At 46.6% G+C, this 23,396-nt stretch overlaps 3 protein-coding genes and 1 pseudogene across 3 annotated transcripts; 3 read left to right on the top strand and 1 right to left on the bottom strand.

Moving 5' to 3' along the window:
* Positions 1–6: 6 nt before the first annotated feature.
* Positions 7–4,029, top strand: LOC136512459 (uncharacterized protein At1g51745-like). The gene is made up of 3 exons (XM_066506418.1): positions 7–424; positions 598–1,544; positions 2,319–4,029. Exons 1-3 carry the CDS (start codon positions 219–221, stop codon positions 3,416–3,418), a joined length of 2,253 nt encoding a protein of 750 aa, XP_066362515.1. The 5' UTR covers positions 7–218; the 3' UTR covers positions 3,419–4,029.
* Positions 4,030–5,836: 1,807 nt separating this feature from the next.
* Positions 5,837–8,357, top strand: LOC136512460 (vacuolar-processing enzyme-like; annotated as a pseudogene).
* Positions 8,358–8,760: 403 nt separating this feature from the next.
* LOC136511856 (ELF3-like protein 2) lies at positions 8,761–16,092 on the bottom strand. The gene is made up of 4 exons (XM_066505886.1): positions 15,240–16,092; positions 13,411–14,315; positions 10,197–10,248; positions 8,761–10,080 (listed from the first exon to the last, which is right to left on the bottom strand). The coding sequence occupies exons 1-4, from the start codon at positions 15,483–15,485 to the stop codon at positions 9,067–9,069; spliced, it is 2,217 nt and encodes a 738-aa protein (XP_066361983.1). The 5' UTR covers positions 15,486–16,092; the 3' UTR covers positions 8,761–9,066.
* Positions 10,938–13,395, top strand: LOC136513545 (uncharacterized). The gene is made up of 2 exons (XM_066507518.1): positions 10,938–11,258; positions 12,286–13,395. The coding sequence occupies exons 1-2, from the start codon at positions 10,938–10,940 to the stop codon at positions 13,048–13,050; spliced, it is 1,086 nt and encodes a 361-aa protein (XP_066363615.1). The 3' UTR covers positions 13,051–13,395.
* Positions 16,093–23,396: the final 7,304 nt, after the last annotated feature.

Raw genomic sequence — 23,396 nt, 5'->3', positions numbered from 1 at the left:
GAGAGACAAGCACTCTCCCTCCTCTCCCCTTCTTCCCCTTCCCCGACTGCCCCACTGCTCCGCCTCGCCTCACGCCACCACGGGGGGAGCGGAGCCCGCGGCCTGTGCCCTCCGCGCCGCCGCAGTCCCTCCCCCTTCCCAGGCGGGGAGATCAGATTGCCGGAGAGGAGGAGGAGGAGGGGATTGGAATTGGAGCGCCAGCGCCAGCGCCACCGCAGATGGGGGGTCTGCCCAAGGAGGGGGCCCCGGCGGTGGATGTCTCCGTGGAGGGGACCCTGGTCTGGCTGCGCCGCCCCAACGGCTCCTGGTGGCCAAGCATCGTCATCTCGCCGCAAGACGTCCCCGAAGGCTGCGCCCCGCCGCCGCGCTGCCCCGCCACACCCATCATGCTCCTCGGCCGCCGCCCCGACGGACCAACCTATGTGTATGCTGCTTCTTCCTTCCGTCCGTACTATTACTGCCACTTACTATTACTGGCAAGATGTCACACCATGTCAGTCAGTTGAGTCAGTCAATCTCCTGCTCAATCCTCAAGGCATAGAATTGGGGCAGCCAGCTACTCTAAGTCTAACGAACACTTGTTTGCGCTTGCCACAGCGACTGGTGTAACCTCGACAGGTGCAAGCGCGTCAAGCCCTTCCGCTGCGGGGAGCTCGACTTCGAGCAGCGCATCACCAACGCCCTCACCCTTGCCGCCACCGGCAACAGGTCCACCTGGAGCTACAACAAGGGCAGGTACGCCCGCATGGAGGACGCCATTCTCCAGGCCCTCGACATAGAGAAGGAGCGCGCTCTCGGCCCGGCAACCAAGGCTTACCTCCATGCTGGCAGCTGCTCTCCCAGTACCAAAATTGAAATGCCCAACGGGCAAGTCAAAGATGCTGCAGCTAAGGATGCTTCTCCAGCCATTCAGCTGTCACCGCCGCTGCCCCTGCTGCCGCCGCCACCGTTGCCGCTCCCCCTGCCGCCGCCGCCACCGCCACCCAAGAGGAAGCGCAAGACGCCCTATGACTCCGAGGACGATGCGCCAAAAGGGTCCCGCCGCATGAGGGATCTCAGGGACATCGGATCCAAGACGGTCCCCCCAATGGACTTGCCCCATTCTGCCGCAATCTCTGCTCCCAAGTATGATGATCTGCCTAATGATGGACAGGTCAAAAGAATTGTGCACTCTCAAGCCACCACAAAGAGGAAGCATGCTGCTGCGCATCAGGACCAACCTTGCGGGATCCCCAGGAAGAAGGACAGGTCTCGTCCGCTCGCGGAGCTCTGCAATGGAGACATGTGGAATGGTTCCAGACCAAATGGCCAGAAGGCCGATGAACATTTGTTAGGTGTCGCTACATGTTCAAGCAGCTCCTCTGGCACTTCAACCTTGGATACTCCATTGGACACGAACAGCTGTCATCGCAGCGCAGCATTCAAAACAGATCAAGCAAAGGGCACAGAAATATCCTGCATGACAAGGCTACTCAGTGATGATTCCCGGCATGGGAATGATTTTGTCGAAACTCCCCCTGCTGCACAGAATATCGTGGAACCAGGTAAACCTGCTCTGCTACTTTGTATTTTTGGGTAGTGATTTCTTTGATTGCAGTACCATGACTTCTAGCAATGGCAATCATCATTTATGTTGGCTATCTAGATGCATGAGCGTTGGTGACGCTTGTTTAAGTTTAACTTCAACAGATTCTGGAAGATGCACAGCATTTTATACTTAGATAGCACTGCTAGTTTTGTTATCTCTGTTGCTGCTACCTCTAGCCTGTTTGTTTTGTTAAGGTGTCATGATGACAATATGGCTATTTTCTTGTGTCCAAAATTCCGCAGCTTGAAAACTCAAAAAAAAAAATCCACAGCTCAGTACAGAGAAATCAGGGAGACCATCAGGCCTTCCTGCAGTTGCCCTTTTTAATGTTGATTGATTGATCACCTTGATCATACTGCTCTCTGCTGATCGTGGTTTTTTTTTTATATATCTCTCTGTTGGGAACTACAGAGGTTTTATTATTTATTTTAGAATTCCACATAAGGTTACTTATGCAACTGGATTGACTTTTTTTTTATGGAATAGTACATTTATTTGGGGGGGGGGGGGTGTTGACAGAGGTAAACCCAGCTTTTATAGAAAGCTTAACAGAGTTAACTGTACATTTATTGGTCAGTATACAAAACTGATGTTAGGTTGGACGTGGTCTTAGCTTAGATGCACTGTGGTAATTTGACATATTATCTTTTGACTTCCTGCCATATGCGATGTTTTCTTCCTGTTTCTGAACCTCTAAAGGGTGCAATACTGACCAAGTGATTTTCACCAGATCATTTGCATAGATATCAACCTTGTGGATTGACAAAGAATCCTACCTGGAAACCCCATAAGCAAGCTAATGACGTCCGCAAAGCTGAGAAACGTGCACGCGAAAATATTAAGATGAGAACCATAAGTTCTGTTGATCAGGAGGGCAAGAACAGGGCAAGAGATTCTAATGATCGTGACCACCACAAAACAAAGACAGGAAAGCACAAAGCAGCAAGAGATGAGATTGTCCTTTTGGAGAAAAGGCTGGAGAAGCGTTCTTTGAACAAGCCCGCTGAACATGATACTAAAATGCATATTGCCGTAGTTCCTAGTGGTATGGATTGTGTTGGTGGAGTTCAGCAGCGACGCTGTAAAAGCAAGTGTGATCCTGAAGAGTCATTAGAAACCTTAAGCAGCCATTCAAACTGTGAGAGTGGTTCCATATCATCTCTGGTGTTTGAGAAGCCACTGCAGGTATTGCCGCCCGAAAAGAAACCGCTGGGTCATGAAAGATGTCATGCAGTGAAGCCAATCAAGACACTGCATTTGAATCCCACCCTTTATGATGTGGAGTTGAGTGTGCTGGGTAGCAGCAACTCGGGGCGCCGTGTGCCCCTTGTTTCTCTAATGAGTAGGTGGAATCGTAAACCCGTCGTGGGGTATCCAGTCTCCGTGGAGGTCACTGATGATGTGTTTGACCGTCCTCTATCAAGGAAAGATGTCCAGCAGCCTTCTACAAGCAGTGTGAATGGAATAGTATTGAAGAAGGATGAAACTGAGGGTTTGCAACGTGTTGTGCCATCATCAGCACAGACATCCCAGCCAAAACCCAAAAGCCACAGCAGAAGGCCATCTGAGAAAGAAGTGGACAAGTTATGGCAGCCGCATACCAAAAAGCCAGCATCCTCGTCGAGAAAGATGCGGAGGCTTTCCTCTTTTGCTTCAGGCCAGAGAGATGGCAATGACAGGAAGTCGGCGGTGGGGAAAGTGTCAGGCGCAACCATTGCGTGCATCCCGCTCCGAGTTGTTTTCAGCAGGATCAACGAGGCGCTGAGCTTCTCAGTTAATGAGAATGCCGTAGCTGGGTGCGGGGCTGCTTCCCGGCTGAGGAGGAGGTGAGGAATACTTGGTAGCTAGGTGTTGCTGCATGTTCACCACTTGCTTTTTGTGGCCATGCGCCCATGCCATAATAGCATTGGGAAATGCTTAGTGTGGCCTATCACTTGGAGCATTGGTGGTAGGTGGTGATGTATCATGTGGTTGTGAGCCACATCACACTTCACTCACAGTAGAGAAGCAGTAGAAGGAAGGACTGTGCTGAGGCACCGCTCATCATTAAAAAAAAACATTTGATGGTCTGTGGAGCACATGATCTGACGGTGGAAGCAAATAAATTAGTGTAGGCTGATGATTGTCCCCCTGCCCATCTTGTTTGGAAATCTGCTTCTGGTGTTGGTGATGCATCGCTGCTGTAATGTAACTTCCTGTGTTGGTGCAGGCCATCCTAATTGGAATTGGAAGCATCAGCTTCTGCTTGCTCTGTCTCTGTCTTTCTTTGTTATTATAGTGTATGTTTTGCTGCAGTGGGTTGTATGGTTTGTGCTGTGCCCAATATTCCGGAAAAAATTGCAGCCCGTAACAAGGATGGGATACCTTGAACCTTTGGAAGAGGGAGATTCTTTGCTTCTGTGAAGGGTGAAGAGAAGGCGGAAAAAGTGAAGTGAAGACTTATCAGAATTGTGGTGAGTGGCGCTTAAATTCTCCTTTTTTATAGAAGTGCTGCGATTTAAATTCGAATGCAACGATTCCCACTGACACCGACTATCTGCCCGATTCAGATGGATACCATTACATCCATGGTACGCTTGTTGATTTGATTTGGCGACGAGCAAGTAGCGATCGTTTGCTAAGCATGCGCAATGTTAACGACTAAGTGATGGATCATGGCACTCGCTGTCACTTGAGATTACGCAGCACGCCAGACCATTCACGGTAGCTGCACGCAACAGCCAATTGGGGTATGCAGGAGTTTTAAACAAGAGTGTGACACAAAACACGGCTTGTAGGATGCATATGCGCAGATGGATGTAAGTACATCCACGGTCTCCAATGCTCCACTTTAACTGCAGATATGTATCTTTAATTTTTTTGTACCTTAATAAACAATATAAAAAGGTAAAGTATATTTTTCAACCCTCTATTCCTCTAAGTTGAACGGACTTTCAACCTTGAACAATGAAACTGGATAGCGGACTCACTCCAGCCATGGAAAACCAGATAAATTTAGTCCTTTGATGGATTATACAAAGGTAGTTTTTCTATTTTTTAAGAATAATAAAAAAACTGATCTGATCTCTAAATATTTATAATCAATTTATTTATTTTAGATAAAAAAGTATAAAACTAGTACCAGTTCTCTTTAGAGTTATTTGTATCTTATTCGGTTTTAAACTAAATAATTTGTATGCATATGAGCAAAAAAAAAAGCATTATAAACACGACCAAAACAAATTCTAAATAATCATATATATATATATATATATATATATATATATATATATATATATATATATATATATATATATATATATATATATATATATATATATATATATAAAAGTGTACTTTAACACCACTGCTAGTAGTGTTTTTTTCATCTTGGCTTGATGGTTGACTAACCAAAGCTAAAGGAGTTGGAGTTGGAATCTATATTCTTCCTTTTTTTTCGTTCATTGCTCTGTCTCTCACTGTCCGTGTGTCTCTCTACACTCTAGAACATAAGAGTCATAACCGATTTTACTAAGGGTAGTAGTACGTGCTGAATTAGACATATTGTTGTGTGACCCGAATTCACGGCCATGATGAATTCCCGCCAGTGACTCATGCTCATACAAATTAGAATACCGCACGTCTAACCACGATAGATATAGTTTGATTCCAAAACGGACTAGAATATATGAGGCATAATTAATTAATAATTACTAAATATAGATATAGATGGACTTGGATACATGATCGGAGGAGAGGGGTAGGCTAGGTGGAGCACCAAGACAACAGCGGCAGACATGGCACGGTATATATGAGAGAGGAGAGGAGAGGAGAGGAGTCGTCGTGGCGTTGTAACTTGTACCCAGAAGAGGAGGAGGTCTCCCCACCCTACACGAGTAGGTAGGAGCAGAGAGTACTTGCATCCGGCCGCAGCCAGGGTTTTCAATTTCAGTATTGCAAAAATTTCGGCCACCACCGAAACTACCGAATTTCGCGAAATTCGGCCGAAATTTCGGCGAAATTTTTTTAGAGACTAGCACATGAAGTATGCTTTTTCTAAAAAAAACATTTAAATCTAAACAAATATTAGTATGATTTATAACTACACATCTATTGAATACAAAAATATGCAATATAAACAATAAAAATTGAGTCTAAAGTTATATAACACATGTATTAGTGTATTACAAAATTTTAGATTTTTCTTTCGCCCACCACCAAAATTACCGAATTTCGTGAAATTTCACCGAAATTTTGAACCCTGGCCGCAGCCGTCTCCTTCCATAGTCTTCAAGTTGATGCCACCGCCCACGCGACCCGGCAGTTTGCCTCCATTACCGTCGTCTTTTTCTTTCGTTCCGACCAGCACCTGCACCTAGCTAGCGAGCCATGGCGAGTAGCAGTCGCCTCCTTCTCTTTGCCGTGCAGCTCCTCGTGCTGTTCGCCGCAGTGGCCGGCACACGGTGGCAGGACTTCCTCCGCCTGCCGTCGGAGTCGGCGTCGGAGGACGACGATGGCGCGGCGGTGGGGACCACAGGTGGGCCGTCCTCATTACCGGCTCCAATGGCTACAACAACTACCGGCATCAGGTAAAATGACAGTGTCAATTACTGGATCAATGGATGACGACCTGGCGTATTTGGTGCTTCTTATTCTTCTTCTTGCATTGCCCACGGCCAATCTTGATTGGATTGATTTGGATTCATCCTTACGTTGCTTGAAACAATTCCATCTCTCCTTCTTCTTCTATATTTTATTAGCCATTTTATTTCTTTCTGAAACAAAGAACGATGATCATGGCCTGCTTTGCAAATTGTGATATTTACAGACAAGAAGAATCGATCAGTAACTGGGCTTGAATTTGGTGCAAGTTAAAGTTAAAGGATTGATTCTACTGTTATGCGCACTCAAAGTATCATATACTTGTACTAAACAATACTACTGAATCTGGTTATTATACGCAATCAAATCAAGTCAGGTCAATTTTGGTGATTCGTGGCTGCCAATTGAATCTGGTTGGCACATCTTGTCAGCCCTTTTTTCTATTCCCAATTCCCAATCCCCAATTCCTATCCATCGGGGTTGCAATTGCATTCTCCAAGAATCAATCAATTCAGTTAGTAACTAATAATCACTCCTATAATAAGTACAGTAATAATCATACCATGCACGCTACTACTGTAATATAGTAATTTCTTTTGTTTAATTAATCTCCATCCATTCCATCATCATTTACCATGTTATCGTTTATGTTGCTTATAAGCCGACTGATGTTGTTTTGTTATGAAAGAAAAACACTGTATCATGGTTGATAAGCATGGCTGATACGGCGAACAGGGTGATTATGCATATGCTTCCTTGCAATCACCCCTGTGTGCGTGGTCAACTCTGCATGTGGCGATTCGTGCGTGTTGCGTGTGTTGGCCATCTCGACTCGAGCTGATCCTGCTGCATCCCTCATCCATGGACAGGCGGACGTGTGCCACGCGTACCAGATCATGAAGAAGGGCGGGCTCAAGGACGAGAACATCGTCGTCTTCGTGTACGACGACATCGCCGACAGCCCCGACAACCCGAGGCCGGGCGTCATCATCAACCACCCAGACGGCGGCGACGTGTACGCTGGCGTCCCCAAGGACTACACGGGCAAGGACGTGAACGTGAACAACTTCCTCGCCGTCCTGCTCGGCAACAAGTCCGCAGTCACCGGCGGCGGCAGCGGCAAGGTGGTCGCCAGCGGGCCGGACGACCACGTCTTCGTCTACTACAGCGACCACGGCAGGCCCGGGGTGCTCGGCATGCCGTCCGACGACTACCTGTACGCCAAGGACCTGGTGGACGCTCTCAAGAAGAAGCACGCCGCGGGGGCTACCGGAGCCTGGTGTTCTACCTGGAGGCGTGCGAGTCCGGGAGCATCTTCGAGGGCCTCCTGCCGAAGAACATCTCCGTGTACGCCACCACGGCGGCGAACGCGGAGGAGAGCAGCTGGGGCACCTACTGCCCCGGCGACGACCCGGGCCCGCCGCCCGAGTTCGACACCTGCCTCGGCGACCTCTACAGCGTCGCGTGGATGGAGGACAGCGACGCGCACAACCGCCGCGCCGAGTCGCTGAGGCAGCAGTACGAGATCGTGAAGGACCGGACGTCGGCGCACGGCACCTACAGCCGCGCAGAGCCTCTACACGTTCATGGGCACCGACCCCGCCAACGACAACGCCACCGACGACTCGCTGCTGCGGCTGCGGCCATCCTCGGGCGGCGCGGCAGTGAACCAACGCGACGCCGACCTGGTCTACTTCTGGCAGAGGTACCGCAGGGCGGCGGAGGGGACGCCCGAGAAGGCGGAGGCCCAGAGGCGGCTGCTGCAGGTGATGTCCCGCCGGTCCCGCGTGGACAGCAGCATGGAGCTCATCGGTGGCCTCCTGTTCGGGTCGGAGGAAGGGCCCCGGGTGCTCGGCGCCGTGCGGCCGGCGGGGCAGCCCCTGGCCGACGACTGGGACTGCCTTAAGTCCATGGTGCGCGCGTATGAGCACCACTGCGGGCCGCTCGCGCAGTACGGGATGAAGCACATGCGCGCCTTCGCCAACATCTGCAACGCCGGCGTCGGGGAGGACGCCATGGCCAAGGTGGCGTCCCAGGCCTGCGCCGCCGTCGCCCGTTCCGACTGACCGGACCACCGTCGCCTTGTCTTGTTCCCCGGCCCCTACCTTTTCTGCGTGTCGTGCGTGCGTATATACGTTTGTTATCGACCTGCACCGAATGCACCGCACCAAAGATTGTGGATATACGTTTGTTGCTACAGTTCTTGTGCGTATATACGTTTGTTGAATGTTTTGATTTCGTGCATGTGGCGGCGCCCTGTTCTTCACCGCTACTTTTCAGCGAACGAACGGTGTTTTTCGCTAATTTAAAACTTCAGCTAAACGAACATCCCCCCGAGTCTTGTGGTCATACCTTAGACTGAAAAAGCCCCCGAGTCTCCAAAATCGACATCAAGGATAGACCAAAACACATCTGTGTCATCATCCGTCTAACAAATGGCAGCAGAGTTCTCAATCTACGAACACACCACGAGAACAGATGGCACAGGTATGAACCATGACATTATCCTGGCAGCATCAGTCAGCGTATATAAATAACACACAGGTTTGAATTTCTTAGCATACCTACAACACAACCTTTGCAGGTCAAGATAAACCCCAGTTTTTCCTTAACAGAGAAGTAGAAAATTCCTTCAAGGTTACAAATTCCAGTTCCTGTATACAGCATAATAACCAACATAGCTACAGATGTATTACAAGGCCATCATTCTGACAGACACCTGAATCCCCGCATATTTACACTGAACAAAACATCAGGTCAGCCAATTTACGGCAATCATATATAACAGCTATTATCGGTCAAAAATAATACAGTAGCTAGTGCTAGTCGTCTAGGCTCTCAGCTAAACAAGTATAGTAACTCTACGGGTCAAGTAACATACAGCGTGCGATTGCGAGTCAGGGGTCGTTTTGTTTCCTCTCCATCTGTATTGACTGGAAAATCCGCGCTACTGACTCCGAAGCAGTGCGTGCAGTGTGAGGAACAACCCTAATGACTCTGCTCGGATTCTCCCTGCTCCCAGAGGAGGGTTGAGCTTGAGCTTGCCCGTTTCCAACTGAAGATGCCGGGAATGGTGGCGCAGGACCCCTCCCTTCACCTTGCTGCCTGTCAAAAGGACTGCTAGCGCTACTACCTTGCAGCTCGCTGTCCCTTGATGCATGGACTCTCCAAACGCCGGCTGACACCGCTTTGCTCCTCAAGTGAGACGCGTTACACGAGTTCCGTGTATGCTGCTCTATGTGGCCATTACCCTGTGACGCTGCAACATGGCTCACTTGCTCAACTGCAGAGGCTGACACTGCAGGGTTCATCACCGGCATGCTAAAAGGTGGGAAGTACATCGGTGGCATGGGTGGAGGACCAGGTACACCCATGTGCTGTGGCTGATGAGGCATAGCAACGCCATATGCCGAATTCATGAAATCCCCAGCTGTGGACGGGAGGCTTACAGGACCACAGCTGGCAAAAAACGGGGGCGCCATGAAACTCCCCGACGGAGGGCAGTGCCCAGTATAAGGTTTGTAGACAAGTCCTTCGGACGGGGACATAACAGGAACCAGCCACTGACTCGGAGGTGGAGGAATGCACCAGCTGTTCTGTTTGTTGTCAGAAGGGGTAGGCATCGAGGGAGGATTACTGCTAACGGCACCATTTGTTGCAGCTTGATTGTTATGTTGGACTCCAGCTGCATCATCTTGAGATGATGAAGGCTGGTTCGCTTCAGTGTTCTCTTTTGAGTGCTCTAGCTGCTGCTGCTGCTGCGTTGGTTGCACCTCATCATTGTTTTTAGCTGATTCAAGCTGTTTTTCAACATCTCCAGCCAGCTTTTTCTTACTTGCCGCCAAGGATTTGCCAAGGCAAGGATCCCCCTCAATAAGTAGATGTGGAGATGCAGCGATCAACTTCTGCACCTGCTTGCAAGTCAACATAAACAATGGTTAAATTAAATTTCAAATTAAAACCACCCGTAAGTTAACCTGCCCATAAGCATGAGCCCGAAGAAGTTATTTATTTGCCGCAGACTCACTTTGATCAACCTATGCAGCTCGAATACTTGAACAGCAAAAACCCTCTGCTGACTGTATGGAAGTTAAAGAAAAGCGAGTGTAAACAATAAGAAAAGGAAATTTATAAAGGGAGTTAATATTCCAAACACATTTCCGACAAAGAGGAAGAAAGACATTCAATATATGCCACCACACAAAGTACACCAATCGGCATCATCCTTTTCTTTTCTACCTCTGTTATGCTCCTAATTCATAAATGCATGTGTTGAGAGTGAATTTGAAATGAAACAGGAATTGGGAGAGGGAGGATGTCTAATCTATACAGGTTCATTTGTGGTTAGCAAGAACAAAGCTTGAAAAGGGCAGACCCAGTGCCGGAGGCTCCCACATGAGTGGGGTCTGGGAAAGGGAAAAACCGAGGCAAGCCTCCCCCCCGCAAATCTGCGAAGAGGCTGCTTCGAACCCGCGACCTGGTGACTCAGTGAGACAGCTCTCACCACTGCACCAGGCCTGCCCTTCTAAGAACAAAGCTTGAAAACAGTGATAAATTGTTTGATAGCAGCAGATGCAGAGTCTAGAGAGATATGATGGACATAAACTGTTTGGCCCTGGGGCGGGCCCACTTGTATTCAAGTGTATGCAACTGAATACCCATTATTTTTGCAAAAAAAATTTGTATATATAGTGTATCTATGTATATGCATCAAAAAATAAAAAGCAATTCAATCCAATTGGGCCAGGTCAGCCAAGGCCAACTCCCTATGTCCATCCCCGCGCTGGGCCGCTGGCCAAACAGCCCAATTGGCCCAGTCCCCCTCATCTCCTGTCCTCCTGAGGCACTCGTTCCTCATCCGTTATGTCCTCCTGACGCTCTGTTGTTCCTCATCCGCAAGACCGCAACCCTAACGGCAGGCGGCGGCGGCGGCGGTCGGCGAGCCGGCAAGGGCGGAGGCGCGGCGCCGCGGCGGCGCCCTTGCCGCAGGACCACCACGCACGGCGGCCCGCGCGCGCAGCCGGCAGCGCCACAAGGCCACAACAGCGAGGCGGCGGCCGGCGGCGGCGGCGGGGGCGGCGGCGGGGCGGTGAGGACGGGAGCAAGGCAGCAGGCGAGCAGGGACAGGACAGCAAGCCGGAGGCCCGGAGCACTCTGTAAAATTGGTGAGCCGTGAGCATTTTTTATGGTCGGTAAAATTGGTAATTGGGATTGCAATTTGCCAATGCTTGTGAATTTATGACAATGGATCTTCTGGAGTTCCGGACATCCCTTGGTGTATGCTTTTCGCGGACGATGTAGTGCTAGTTGATGAAAGTCGGACAGGAGTGAATCAGAAACTGGAGTTATGGCGGGAGACTTTGGAGTCCAAAGGTTTTAGACTCAGTAGAACTAAAACTGAGTATATGAGATGTGACTTCGGCACTACTACTCGGGAGGAGGAAGATATTAGTTTGGAAGGTCAAGTAATGCCTAGGAAGGATACCTTTCGATATTTAGGATCAATGCTACAGAGAGACAGGGATATTGATGAAGATGTTAGGCATAGAATCAAAGCAGGGTGGATGAAGTGGCGCCAAGCATCTGGTGTCCTATGCGACAAAAGGGTACCACAGAAGCTAAAAGGCAAGTTTTATAGGACGGCGATTAGACCTGCTATGTTATATGGTGCAGAATGTTGGCCTACGAAAAGAGTCAAAGACGACATGTTCAACAGATAAGTGTCGCGGAAATGCGTATGTTGCGTTGGATTTGCGGTCATACAAGAAGGGATCGAATTCGGAACGATGATATACGTGATAGATTAGGGGTAGCACCAATTGAAGAAAAGCTTGTCCAACACCGGTTGAGATGGTGTGGACATGTCCAACGGAGACCTCCAGAGGCACCGGTGCGTAGTGGGATTCTAAGCCAGGATAGTAACGTGAAGAGAGGCAGAGGAAGACCGAAGTTGACTTGGGTAGAGGCAATAAAAGAAGACTTGAAAGGATGAAATATACCCAAAGACTTAGCCTTAGATAGGAGTGCTTGAAAAACAGCTATTCACGTGCCTGAACCTTGATTACTTCTGCTGGGTTTCAACTCTAGCCTACCCCAACTTGTTTGGGACTTAAAAGGCTTTGTTGTTGTTGTTGTTGGATCTTCTGGAGTTCACAAAGGTAGAATTGGATGTTTTGAGACAAGATTTTGGATGGCAAGAATTCCTTACCAAGGTCACTTCTTTTTGTGAGAAGCACAATGATAAAGTTGTTGACATGAATGGGAAGTATGTTCCTATGCAAAGATCAAAACAGTTCTACAGAGGTGCCATTAATTATCACCGGTTTCATGCTGATATGTTTTTGGGTGTCATTGATAGGCAAGTTCAAGAGCTTAATAATAGGTTTGATGAGGTAAACACAGAGCTACTTAGATGCATGGCATCATTCAGTCCAGCCAATTCCTTTTCTGCTTTTAATGTTGAGAACTTGGTTAAGCTTGCTGGGTTCTTTCCACATGACTTTGATTTTGAAGAAATGAACCAGCTTCATTTTCAGTTGCACCACTATATCAATGATGTCAGAAATGATGAAAACTTCAAAAAATTGAGAAGTCTAGCAGAGTTGTCTATGATGCTAGTTAAAGAAGGAAAGGTTCCTCGGTATGAAATTGTTTATAAACTTCTCAAATTGGTGCTTGTTCTCCCTGTTGCAACTGCTGGTGTTGAGAGGGTCTTTTCTATAATGAATTTGATAAAGAACAAGAGAAGAAGCAAGATGGGGCAGAAATATTTGAATGGTTGCTTGGTCACATTGATTGAAAGGGAATTCTTCATGCAAGCTAAGGATGAGGACATCATCACTCATTTTCAAAGCATTAAGGATCGGAAAGTTGTCCTGTAGCTTGTAAGTTGAAAGCTTTGTTACCATTTTGCTATTTTATCCTCTATTTATTTCACATGTTGCCACTTTGATATGTTGATCATTAGTAGCTGGACATTTTCAAGTTGTGATCAATTTTATTAATCAATGATGCTACCACTTAATTCTGTGTTATACAACTATAATTTAGGCTGTCAAAAAAAAATTCTTGCCATTTGGAATTTTGAATACCCATGGTCCAAATCCTGCGCCCGCCTCTGGTTTGGCCTAGTCAGCCAAACACTAACTGATACAGGGGTCACCAAGATGGTATGTGCTCACACAGGACATTCAATAATAGGTAAAACAGCAACAACATGAACTAAAGTTTTGGATACTTACTTGACAATTGCTCTTCTGGCTTTCCAAAAATGCTTGGGACCAATAGCACCGACAACATCATCTGGAGAAATCTCCATTCCAGGTAGAGATTCCACTGGGGAATCAGACAAATCATCGTTTTGTTCCACACCATGATGTGATCTTTTCCTCTTCTCACCTGTATCTCTTAAGCCATGTTTCAATATATCAGAATCACCATTCTGTTCCCTATCAGCATATGGCTTAGACAACAGCACTGTTCCATTTTTTGGAGGGTTCTGGGTCTTAACAGCATCCTCATTCCTGGTCCTCATCTGATAACTCTCAGCTTCAGAGTATTGCTTATCAGCAACGTTATATTTGTTCAGCCTGTCCATGTATGAAGACACCTTTGGGTCTGGTCTCCCCGTCTTGTCTTTCAATATTTGAAACGATGGAGTTGTCTCTTCATCTTCCAAGTCTATCCTCACTTGTACTGGCTCTGTATCCTTAATACCTGAGGGCCCCTTCGATTTCAGAACAGAAACATCCATTCCTTCCAAGTGTCTCTTGCCATTGCTAGAATATTTTGCAGGCACACTCTTACATGGACTTGTGGTAGGGAACAGGGTGAGCTTTTCTTGGCTGGAATGCGGAGGTACTCCAGAATATAAGACGGAGGGAACTGTAAAATCATCATCATTAGCCAATTTCTTCCCTGAAGAATTCTTATTGGAGTTCTCTCTCTGTCTTGAACTACACTCTGCGGTTGGTCCAGCAGCATTGGTATCCTTGCTCTTAAGATGTGCGGACTGCCTCCCAAATTCAGCTCTTGTACCATTGCCAGCCCGCCCATTGGAGTTGGCATTCATCTGATCTGATGAACGAACGGGTTCAGTTGAAGGCACACAAAATGATGGGAAGAGAGGTCTATCGCTGCCGCCAACCTAGAAGCAAAGGTTCAGGTGAGCATGCCATAGTATGAATTGAGTATAAATAAATCAAGCCATATGCGACAAGGACCCCCTCGATGCAAACATCATTAATCATCAAAAGATAAAAAAAAAAGGATGGGGGGGAGCACAACACTGTTATAGGTAAGGTGTATCTTGTTCCTGTCACCATCTAGTCCTATATACCAAGGGCGTGCGAGCACACAGCAAGAAAGAAGGCCTTCAAAGGAAAAGCTGTGGACAAGAACTGGAGCATCCTCAATCCATTTCATGGTCCCCTTTCTATGAAGGGGAATCGATATTTTTAAAATTTAGCATAAAAAGATAACTGAGTATGTAAATAATTACTTTGTATTTATTGGTCCAATGGTCTTATAAATTTATGTTTTACTCCCATCACATTCTGTAAATGTAATTGCTTGCAGCCTGATCGAAGTATCCGACTATGGCCTATGCCAAATCTTGACTTACTTGTGGCTAATAATTAAAGAAAAAGATTGGGTGCCTAGGCAGCTCTACAGCGTAATAAATACATTTTTGCGCTAGCAATAAACCTTGATTTTTGGCGTGTAAAGGTGATTGATATACTATCTAAATGATTGAATAATAATAGATATCATTTTCTATAGGGGGACTGAGACTGAACAATTGGCCCCAAAATTTCACTTGTGGGATGTGGAGCAGATATCATGAAGGGTAGCAAGTAAAATTTTCTATTGTTGTGTTGCCAAACTCGGCGCTCTGCCAAACATATCATACCTAGCCTACTCTCTTGCTCCCTAAAATTCAATTCATCGACATCATGCTAGCTAGCTGGTACTCCTACCATACCCTCAGTCATAATAATCAACGAAACTAACAAGCGGCACGCAAACCCATGGACCAAAATGGATGGATTAATCCAAGGAACCACCTCACCTGGCTGGCGGACGTGGACGGGACGGCGGAGGCGGGTCGTTGCGCGCGCCATGGGGGCGCCGGGGAAGGGGCGGGCGCGGCGCTGTAGGGGTGGGAGGGGACGCTGAACTGCTCGTAGAGCGCCATCTTGTTCCTGGGCGGCGCGCGGGGTCCGCCCTTGAGGGTGTCGTTGACGTGGAGGCGGGGGAAGAGAGGGCCCATGACCTTGTCGGGCGCGGCGGCGTCCTTGGCGCCTCCCCGCCTCATGGCGCCTCGTCGTCCTCCGTGGGGGTGAGGGTGGTGGGGTGGGGGGTGGGGGTGGCCTGGTCTAGTAGCAGCGGAGGTGGAGCAGCAGCGCGGGAGGAGGAGCGGGAGCGGGCATGGGCATGGGCATGGCCAAGTTTAGGCGACGACGATGGTCTTGTGCGTCCCCTGAGGAGAAGATCCACCACCAATCCAATCCAATCCAATCCCGTCCCTGAGGAAGAGGTCTGCGGAGTGGACTCGGCGTGGTTTGCGGTGGGAAAATCCGACCGATCTCCGCGCGAGTAGCGGGGGAGCAGAGAGCGGTCGGCGAGACAGGAGGAGGGGGACTGGAATCGGAGGGGACCGGCGCCGAGGAAAATCGGGGCAGGCAGAAAAAAGCGGAGAAATATCTGAGCACAGACCCGCGCAGCTGCCGCAGACCCCTGCCGCGGCGACTCAAGGGGGTAGGGGAAGAGGGGATGCGAGGGGAAAGGAGGCGGACGAGACGGAGACGACGGCGGCGCTGTGGTGACTGGTGAGGGAGGGAGGTGCGGTTTGCCGTTTGCCCTCTGGGAGATTTTTGGGGGCACTTTTTGCTCCTTCGAGTGCCTGATTTCTCTTCTCTGTGCTGTGCTGTGCTGTGTGGGTGTGGGTGTGGGTGTGGGTGTGAACGTGAAGGTGCGGTTGCCACATGGGATCCTCATCCACTCCTGTGTGGATGTGAAAGCGAGACACCGCTGATTTCTTTTCCACGGCTCCGTCTCCCCCCCCGCCGTGCACCCCAGATTCACGTTAGCTGACAGGGGTTCAAATTCAAATAGCAGGAGTAAATGCATGCATGTATAGCGATCTGTATCTGAATTTTGGGCACGTTGGATCCATCGACTAAATTATTTTTTTCCCCGATGAAAAGAAGAATTATATTATATGATAGCTGGATACATCAACACGTTACAAACACTCTAAATTACAAAAATAGTACGCACGTTATGAATAGCACAACTCAAAATCTAACCTGATAGATGCTTTGCGGTATGGATGACCGCACAGGCAAACACTCGGCAAATGCCCTGCGAACAAATGCTCAACGAACGACGGCCAACGTTCCTGTAGGCGGAATTGAGGAACTTCTTCTTTCTGGTGTCTTCCTTCTTCTTTCTGCCACCGAAGAGTGAGGAAGACTTATCTAAAAATTATTCTCCCTAGTCTTTCATCGTGGCCAGATTAACAACAACAAAACGGAGAAGAGACCGGAGAAAATTATTCTATGTCAGCGACATCATCTCCGCCTTTATGCCGCCGTTCGGAAACAAAAGTCTCAATATCGTCATGTCGATGAAGATGCCGACGCCGACATTGTCGTCCTCATCTTCAATGGAGCCGCCATGGAGAAGACGATTCCACCCTTCCCCTTCCCCTTCCCCTTCACCGTCACCGCAGAGGAGTAGTAGATAAAACTCCAATACCAAGAAATTTGGCATGGAGAGACACTAACCCTAATGACTCGATCTACTAAGAAAAACTTATTAAAAACAATGGATCCCCACTCCCTTCAGCCCCAGGCGAGATGCCGGAGGAGAAGGGAGGGGGACCAGCAGTGGTGGACGGCGGTGGCGGCGCTAGGGCACGAGTCGCCCGACTAGCTTTTTTCTTTTGGGCCGACTAAACTTTAGCTGGCTAAAATTAGCTGATAGGAATCCAAATGGTCCGGTAAAAAGATCGGCTAAAGTTTAGCTGTTTCAACCAATCTAAGGGCCTATTTGGTTCTATTTAGTTCCTGGACTAAAGTTTAGTTCAGGCCCTAGCTGTTTGGATCTAGGAACTAATACACACTAAAGGAGATGAACAAAGACCAAAACACCCCTGCTCAGCTCTCTTCCCCGCCGGATCCACCCACCACCGAGCCCCTGCTTGGCTCTCTCCCCCACCGAATCCACCCACCACCGAGGTGCTCGGACGCACAACCAAGCGCCTCAAGCACGTTCCTGCTCCTTGCCATAAACCCCGTGCTTCGCTCGACGTCGTTGCTGCTCCTCCTCCATGACTCCCTCCGCCCCCCATGGAGCCCCTTCGCTTCCTCTCCGTCGACAGGCTGCTCCCGTCGCCGCTTCTCCGCTGCGCGGTGGTCTGGTCCCCATGCCTCCCAGCCGCATCCGTTCCCGACACGTTGCTTGGTGCCGGCCGGGGCGGGCTGGGCAGGCGTGGGCGTGGTTGGATGGGCGAGCGCCGCCTTCACGGTTGATGGTGCGGCCACGGTCATCGTGGCCTTGCTGGCCATGCGCGGACTACTTGGTGGGCGAGTGCATTGATGAGGGGCAGGGTGGGTCTTTTTGGCCCTTTAGTCCCATTTAGTCACCCCTTGACTAGAGGGCTAAATCAGTTTAGTCACCTTTTAGTCACCCTATTTGACAATTTAGTGACTAAAAGGGGCCAAAACCACCTGGAACCAAATAGGGCCCAGCTGAGTCTATTAGCTGTAGGATCCAAACACATCATCTAATTTTTAGCCGGTTGAACTTTTAGCTAGCTAAAGTTTAGCCTTAAAATTTTAGCGAGCTAAATTTTAGTTGGATGGATCCAAACATGCCTTTGTATCACAAGTAAAATGATACGGGGAGTTCATGGAATGGAAAAAAAGCTAGGCTTAGAGCAAATTGCTAGTATACACCGGCACAATTAAAGTAGTATTTTCTGTATTTGAATTTTGTACCACATGTAAAATGATATAGCGCGGTTCATGACACGCAAAAAAAAAAGGCTTTAGAGCAAATTTGCTAATGGACAGAATTTTATAGCGCGTGTAAAGATGATATCGAGCGGTTCATGACACACAAAAAAAAAGGCTTTAGAACAAATTTGCCAACGGACGGAATTTTATAGCACATGTAAAATGATATCGAGCGGTTCACGACACGCAAAAAGGCTTCAGAACCAATTTGCTAACGGACGGAATTTATAGGACGCGTAAAATGATATCAAGCTGATTATGGCATAAAATAAAGAAATGGCTTAGAGCAAATTTGCTAACAGACACTGACACGATTAAAGTAGTAGTTTTTAGGCTAAGACAGAAAAGGACATGACCTTTCTCTCTCCTCCGTGTCCTAGAAATGTTATTCTAATAAAGGCACTTTATGTAATCAAGTTAGCTTGAAGCCAGAGTGTTTTCTTCTGTATTCACCAATAACTCGGTGCGCCGGCAGACTTGCGGTGCCAAAGACATCCACCACATCTATGGCGAAATTTTATGTTGTAGATCAATGCAAAAAATTACGACGTGCTCAACTTTATTTGCAACCCAAAAAATGCCGGCAGATGTCGCAGCCTCAACTTTGTTGCGATGTGGCGTGACGGAGAACCAAATATGCGCTAAGTCATCTGAGGATGGAAAGACTGGCAATGGAGACAAGTTAGCATGGTGGGACGACCATGTAGATGAAAGTTTACGAAAAACAAAGAAAGAGGACACAGGACGCCCTGAGTAGCTGCCACAAGAAAGAAAATAGATAGTCATTTCTAATGGATAGTCATTTCTTGTATCACCTCAGGCTACTTAGGACTTGTGGTGCATGAATTAATAAGTTTAGGGGCCAGAAATGAATTTTCAAAGCTTGTGGAACTAAGTGGCATCCTTTGACAAATCAAGAGGCCGCTCATGCAATTAACTCTTAATATTATGGTATTCACTAACAAAGCACGAGAGAGTTTTGATGGGTTATTCTATTATGTAATGTAAACGAAAACATGTAACACACTTGTGGGTACTAGAAAAGAATACTGCTGTTGCTGCTAGGTGCGACCGGGGACGTGTTGCATTTTACGTAGTGTTATTGGTAATAAAATGCAAGGTTTCACTCGTTTTCGAGCTGGACCCACATAGCACTTTTGATGAGCTTTCTCTCTACCGGTTGATGGATAAGGGACCGTTTGGCGCGGATTTGACAGCTCCGGCTCCCACTGCGTTTTTTCACTGCAGCAACACTGTGCGACGCTATTCACCGGAGCTGATTTGTTGTGTTTGCTCGGCTGAATAGGCCATGGTGAAAGTATCGGTGGCTGATTTGGTGTGAGAGAAAAATATTGTTTTAGTTGAAAAAATCAGTTGAAAAGTATGAATTAAAAGTCGGTTGAACGGGAGTGTCCCGTTCAACCGGCTTTTAATCTGTACTTTTCAGCTAGTTTTTTTAGTCAAAACAGTATTTTTCTCTCGCAACGAATCAGTATATGTGCCGTGAGAGGTTGAGGGAGGAGAGAGAAAATCATCTTCGATGAACAGTGTTGCTGCAGTGGAAAACGCTGTGGGAGCCGGAGCTGCCGAATCTGCACAAACAGGCCCAAAGATAATCGGCCTGTTCGCTGGTTGATTTCTGAGTTGATTTGGACTGATTAATGCTGGTTTATTATGAAAAAAAAACACTAGGTTAGTTTAGGTTGCTGAAACCAATAAGCGAATATACTGAATATCGAAGGGCCCTGGTAAGACCACGTCACAAGGAAGCATCTCCTGGCCCACCATTTTGCTTTGGTTGGCAGTGGAGCCCACACGCGGTGTTGGAGCATCGAGGGCTCCACAGATTGGAACCAACAGATTTGGTTGCGCTCCGAGCAATATAAAAAAATATTATTATTATTAGGAGACAGGAGGAGGATTAGGTATAATGCAATGCTAATTTTAATTCTTGACGAAGGGGTGTTTGGTTGTATGGACTAAAGTTTAATTGGTGTTAAATCGGATGTGACATAGAGTGTCGTATGGGATGTTCGGATATTAATAAAAAAAATAAATTACAGATTCCCTCAGTAAACCGTGAGACAAATTTATTAAGACTAATTAATCCGGCATTAGAACATGTTTACTGTAGCACGACATTGTCAAATCATGGACTAATTAGGCTTAAAAAATTCGTCTCGCAAATTAGTCTCAATCTGTGTATTTAGTTTCGCAAATAGTTTATATTTAATACTCCATGCATGTGTCTAAACATTCGATGTGATAGGGACTAATTTTTAGTTGGGTGAACCAAACAACCCTAAGTATGGTTCCCAAAGGATGTCACCTTGTGTTTCCAAATTGCTAATATGATAAGTCGGACATGTACCAATTTGCTTTGTGTCTGACATGGCAAGGCCTTCCTGTTTTTAAGCTAAATTTGGTAGGGGGGTGAAAAGGAAACTCAACTGAGTTTTGGCAGACCGGTGCTTGTGCTATCTTTTATTCCATATATTTCACCAGATATCTGTTTTCTTTAAAGAAGATAGAGCTATAGCATTACTCAGAAAAAACATTGGGCCTCGGCTCACTTCTGGGCAGCACTGCAGCTACTGTAAAGCACTGTAGCTATAGTGATTTTGTATCGTAACCTGGCAACGGCAACAACCCACATGGTTGGCTTTAAGTTTAGCCGAACAGGCTTACATCCATGAGCAATTAAATGCTTTACACAGTAGTTTTGTATATCCAATAGGTATCATTATCACCCAACCATTATTGTACCCATCAGAATTTTTTATATCCCATGAAGAAGCCCATGCCCAAGTGCGGGTGCAATTTTGTGCAGATACCCATACTCATGCGGTAGCGGGTATCCACTGGTTACCCATGTCCGAGAAAAAATGTAACACATGTATTAAACTTGACTATAATAATAGAACAACAAATATGTAACAAATGTAATAGAAAAAATGATATATATATATACACACACACAAGATATGCTAGTCGGACCATGTTTTGGAGTACATCAGATTCAGAGATAGCTTTAAATTATAGATGTATATCGGGTATATATGTACCTATGGGTTTATGAGTTCAGGTATAACATAACCATAGCCGTACCCACAAACCAAATAGGTATGGATTTTTGCCTATTAACAAATCATGGATACATAAATTAACCCGCACATATACCCTGATGGGGTAAAAACCCATCGGGTTTTAGGTCGCGGGTACCCATTGCCATCCCCATGTCGCGTCACACTGCAACATGAACAATTCGCTTTGCAAGTTGCGCATGTTCATGGGGACACCATTTTGTTCTCTTCTCGTATGCTTCGCAATGAGTTCTTGGAAGACACCTTTGGCTTATGTTGCCTCTCTGATTGGATGTAGGCTCGATCTTTGAATAAATGGTTGTTGAAGAAGCATGGCCATACTTAAACAGTCTGATTTAAGTGTGCACTTTCTCCGGCACCACTTCGCCCCAAAGTTGTAAGCCCTCTCGGCACGCCATAGATTCGACCTCCTCAGCATCCCACACATGGAAGACGACCCTCCAAGCTATTAGATTCACTCTTCGATCTAGTCTCATATAACGACACTGATGCCTGCATGACCAGAAACAACATCAAACATAGCCAACATTAATTTTAAGATAGCCATCAGAAAGTGGTTCACAAGCTGGTAATTTTTTTCGTATTGAGTATGTCGGTGTACGGACCAGTGAAACCCTAGCCACTTGCTTGAATATTTCTTTTCCTATTCATACGTAGTGGCCATCAGCTCGAGTGCTAGGTGGATAGTATGTCATATATGTTTCCACAAAAACACAGATGAAATAGTGTTAATAGTTACTTCCTCCATCCTAAATTACAAGTCATTCCAAGAATCTTGGAGAGTCAAAGCATCTCAAGTTTGACCAAATTTATACGATAAGATAACAACATTTATTATGCCAATTAAGTATCATTAGATTCTTTATTAATTATATTTTTCATAGTATACCTATTTGATGTCACAAATCTTTATAGTTTTCTCTATAATTTTGGTCAAACTTGAGATGCTTTGACTCCTCAAGATTCTTGAAATGACTTATAATTTGGAATTGATGGAGTAGTAGCTAAAGAGAAAAGCCAATTAATAGTTTTACAGTAGCAGGGCAACTAGCAAATCTATGATTTGAGCCCGTTTGATTTCTTCTAATAGTTAGTAGTATTTAGCTTGGAGAAGTCTATTAATAACTTTTTATTAGCTATAGATCATTCATTTTAAACTGATAGTTACTATTAGAACATCTCCAGCGGTTTAGTAAAACCACCCCAATCTTATTCTTGGCATGATGGAAAAAACCCCAATCCAACAATTACCTATCTTAACTCTCAATCTATGCATGTTTGGGCAATATGTTTGTATTGTGGAGGCTATACTTTATCAAACATCACCATGCTTAGAGTCGGTTGGGTCACCGAATCAGTTTATCTTTTCATGGGCCTAAGCCTAACATCATATCTCGAGCTTGCACGGCGACGTTGTTGACTTGGTTTTTTCGATTTGAGTTGAGATTTGGGTCAAATATCAGAGCACAACCTAGTGGTTGTATCGGGTTGAAGACCATAGCTCGAGTCCACTTGGCGCACTCATGTAGTCATTTTTTGACAGATGATGTCCCATCATTAGACATATTGAAGGCATCTACAATGAAATGGCAGAAAAGGCATATAACTCTTACTTGTGACCATACTGTAACACTCTCGGTGTTACTGCGCCTAACCACTCTCTAAACATGTCATGAGCATCATGTTTAAATGTTATTACATGTAATGGTAGGCTAAGCAAAGGGTTGAAATCGTAACATCTGGTTTGTAATTGGCAAGTCATCTCGATTGAATGTTCGTGAATTTGTATCGAGCAAAAATGCTATAGAACGCTTGAGCGAACCTTAAATATAGTTCGAAGCACGAACTTTGTAGATGAGGATGCAACGTTCATCGTAGCGAGGCGTTATTGCTAGCGGACAGTTCTAATAGTTCGAGGATCGAACGTGCAACGAAAATCAGCCCGTCATGGAGGACGTTTTTTACGTTTCAAGGCTGCGGACAGTGCTACGTTGGCGATTTAATTCCGTAGAATTTTGCTTAAGAGTGGTGACACGTTGTGGCCAAGGTTGATAGCTGGATGTACCTAGTATAGCATGGTGTAGGTGGTTGGGTTTGGTT

Source organism: Miscanthus floridulus, chromosome 16 (assembly GCF_019320115.1).
Source record: "Miscanthus floridulus cultivar M001 chromosome 16, ASM1932011v1, whole genome shotgun sequence".
Lineage (NCBI taxonomy): Eukaryota > Viridiplantae > Streptophyta > Magnoliopsida > Poales > Poaceae > Miscanthus > Miscanthus floridulus.
This window is presented reverse-complemented; position numbering and strand designations above follow the sequence as displayed.

What these genes read in the sequence shown, in the direction of transcription:
- LOC136512459 (XM_066506418.1), top strand. Translation starts at nt 219, where the DNA reads ATGGGGGGTCTGCCCAAGGAGGGGGCCCCGGCGGTGGATGTCTCCGTG. An exon ending in CCCGACGGACCAACCTATGT is followed by an intron (nt 425 to 597) that starts GTATGCTGCTTC and finishes CGCTTGCCACAG; the next exon opens with CGACTGGTGTAACCTCGACA. An exon ending in ACAGAATATCGTGGAACCAG is followed by an intron (nt 1,545 to 2,318) that starts GTAAACCTGCTC and finishes GATTTTCACCAG; the next exon opens with ATCATTTGCATAGATATCAA.
- LOC136513545 (XM_066507518.1), top strand. Translation starts at nt 10,938, where the DNA reads ATGTCCATCCCCGCGCTGGGCCGCTGGCCAAACAGCCCAATTGGCCCA. An exon ending in GCGGGGGCGGCGGCGGGGCG is followed by an intron (nt 11,259 to 12,285) that starts GTGAGGACGGGA and finishes GGGACTTAAAAG; the next exon opens with GCTTTGTTGTTGTTGTTGTT.
- LOC136511856 (XM_066505886.1), bottom strand. Translation starts at nt 15,485, where the DNA reads ATGAGGCGGGGAGGCGCCAAGGACGCCGCCGCGCCCGACAAGGTCATG. An exon ending in CGTCCACGTCCGCCAGCCAG is followed by an intron (nt 14,316 to 15,239) that starts GTGAGGTGGTTC and finishes CTTTGCTTCTAG; the next exon opens with GTTGGCGGCAGCGATAGACC. An exon ending in AGCTGCATAGGTTGATCAAA is followed by an intron (nt 10,081 to 10,196) that starts GTGAGTCTGCGG and finishes ACTTGCAAGCAG; the next exon opens with GTGCAGAAGTTGATCGCTGC.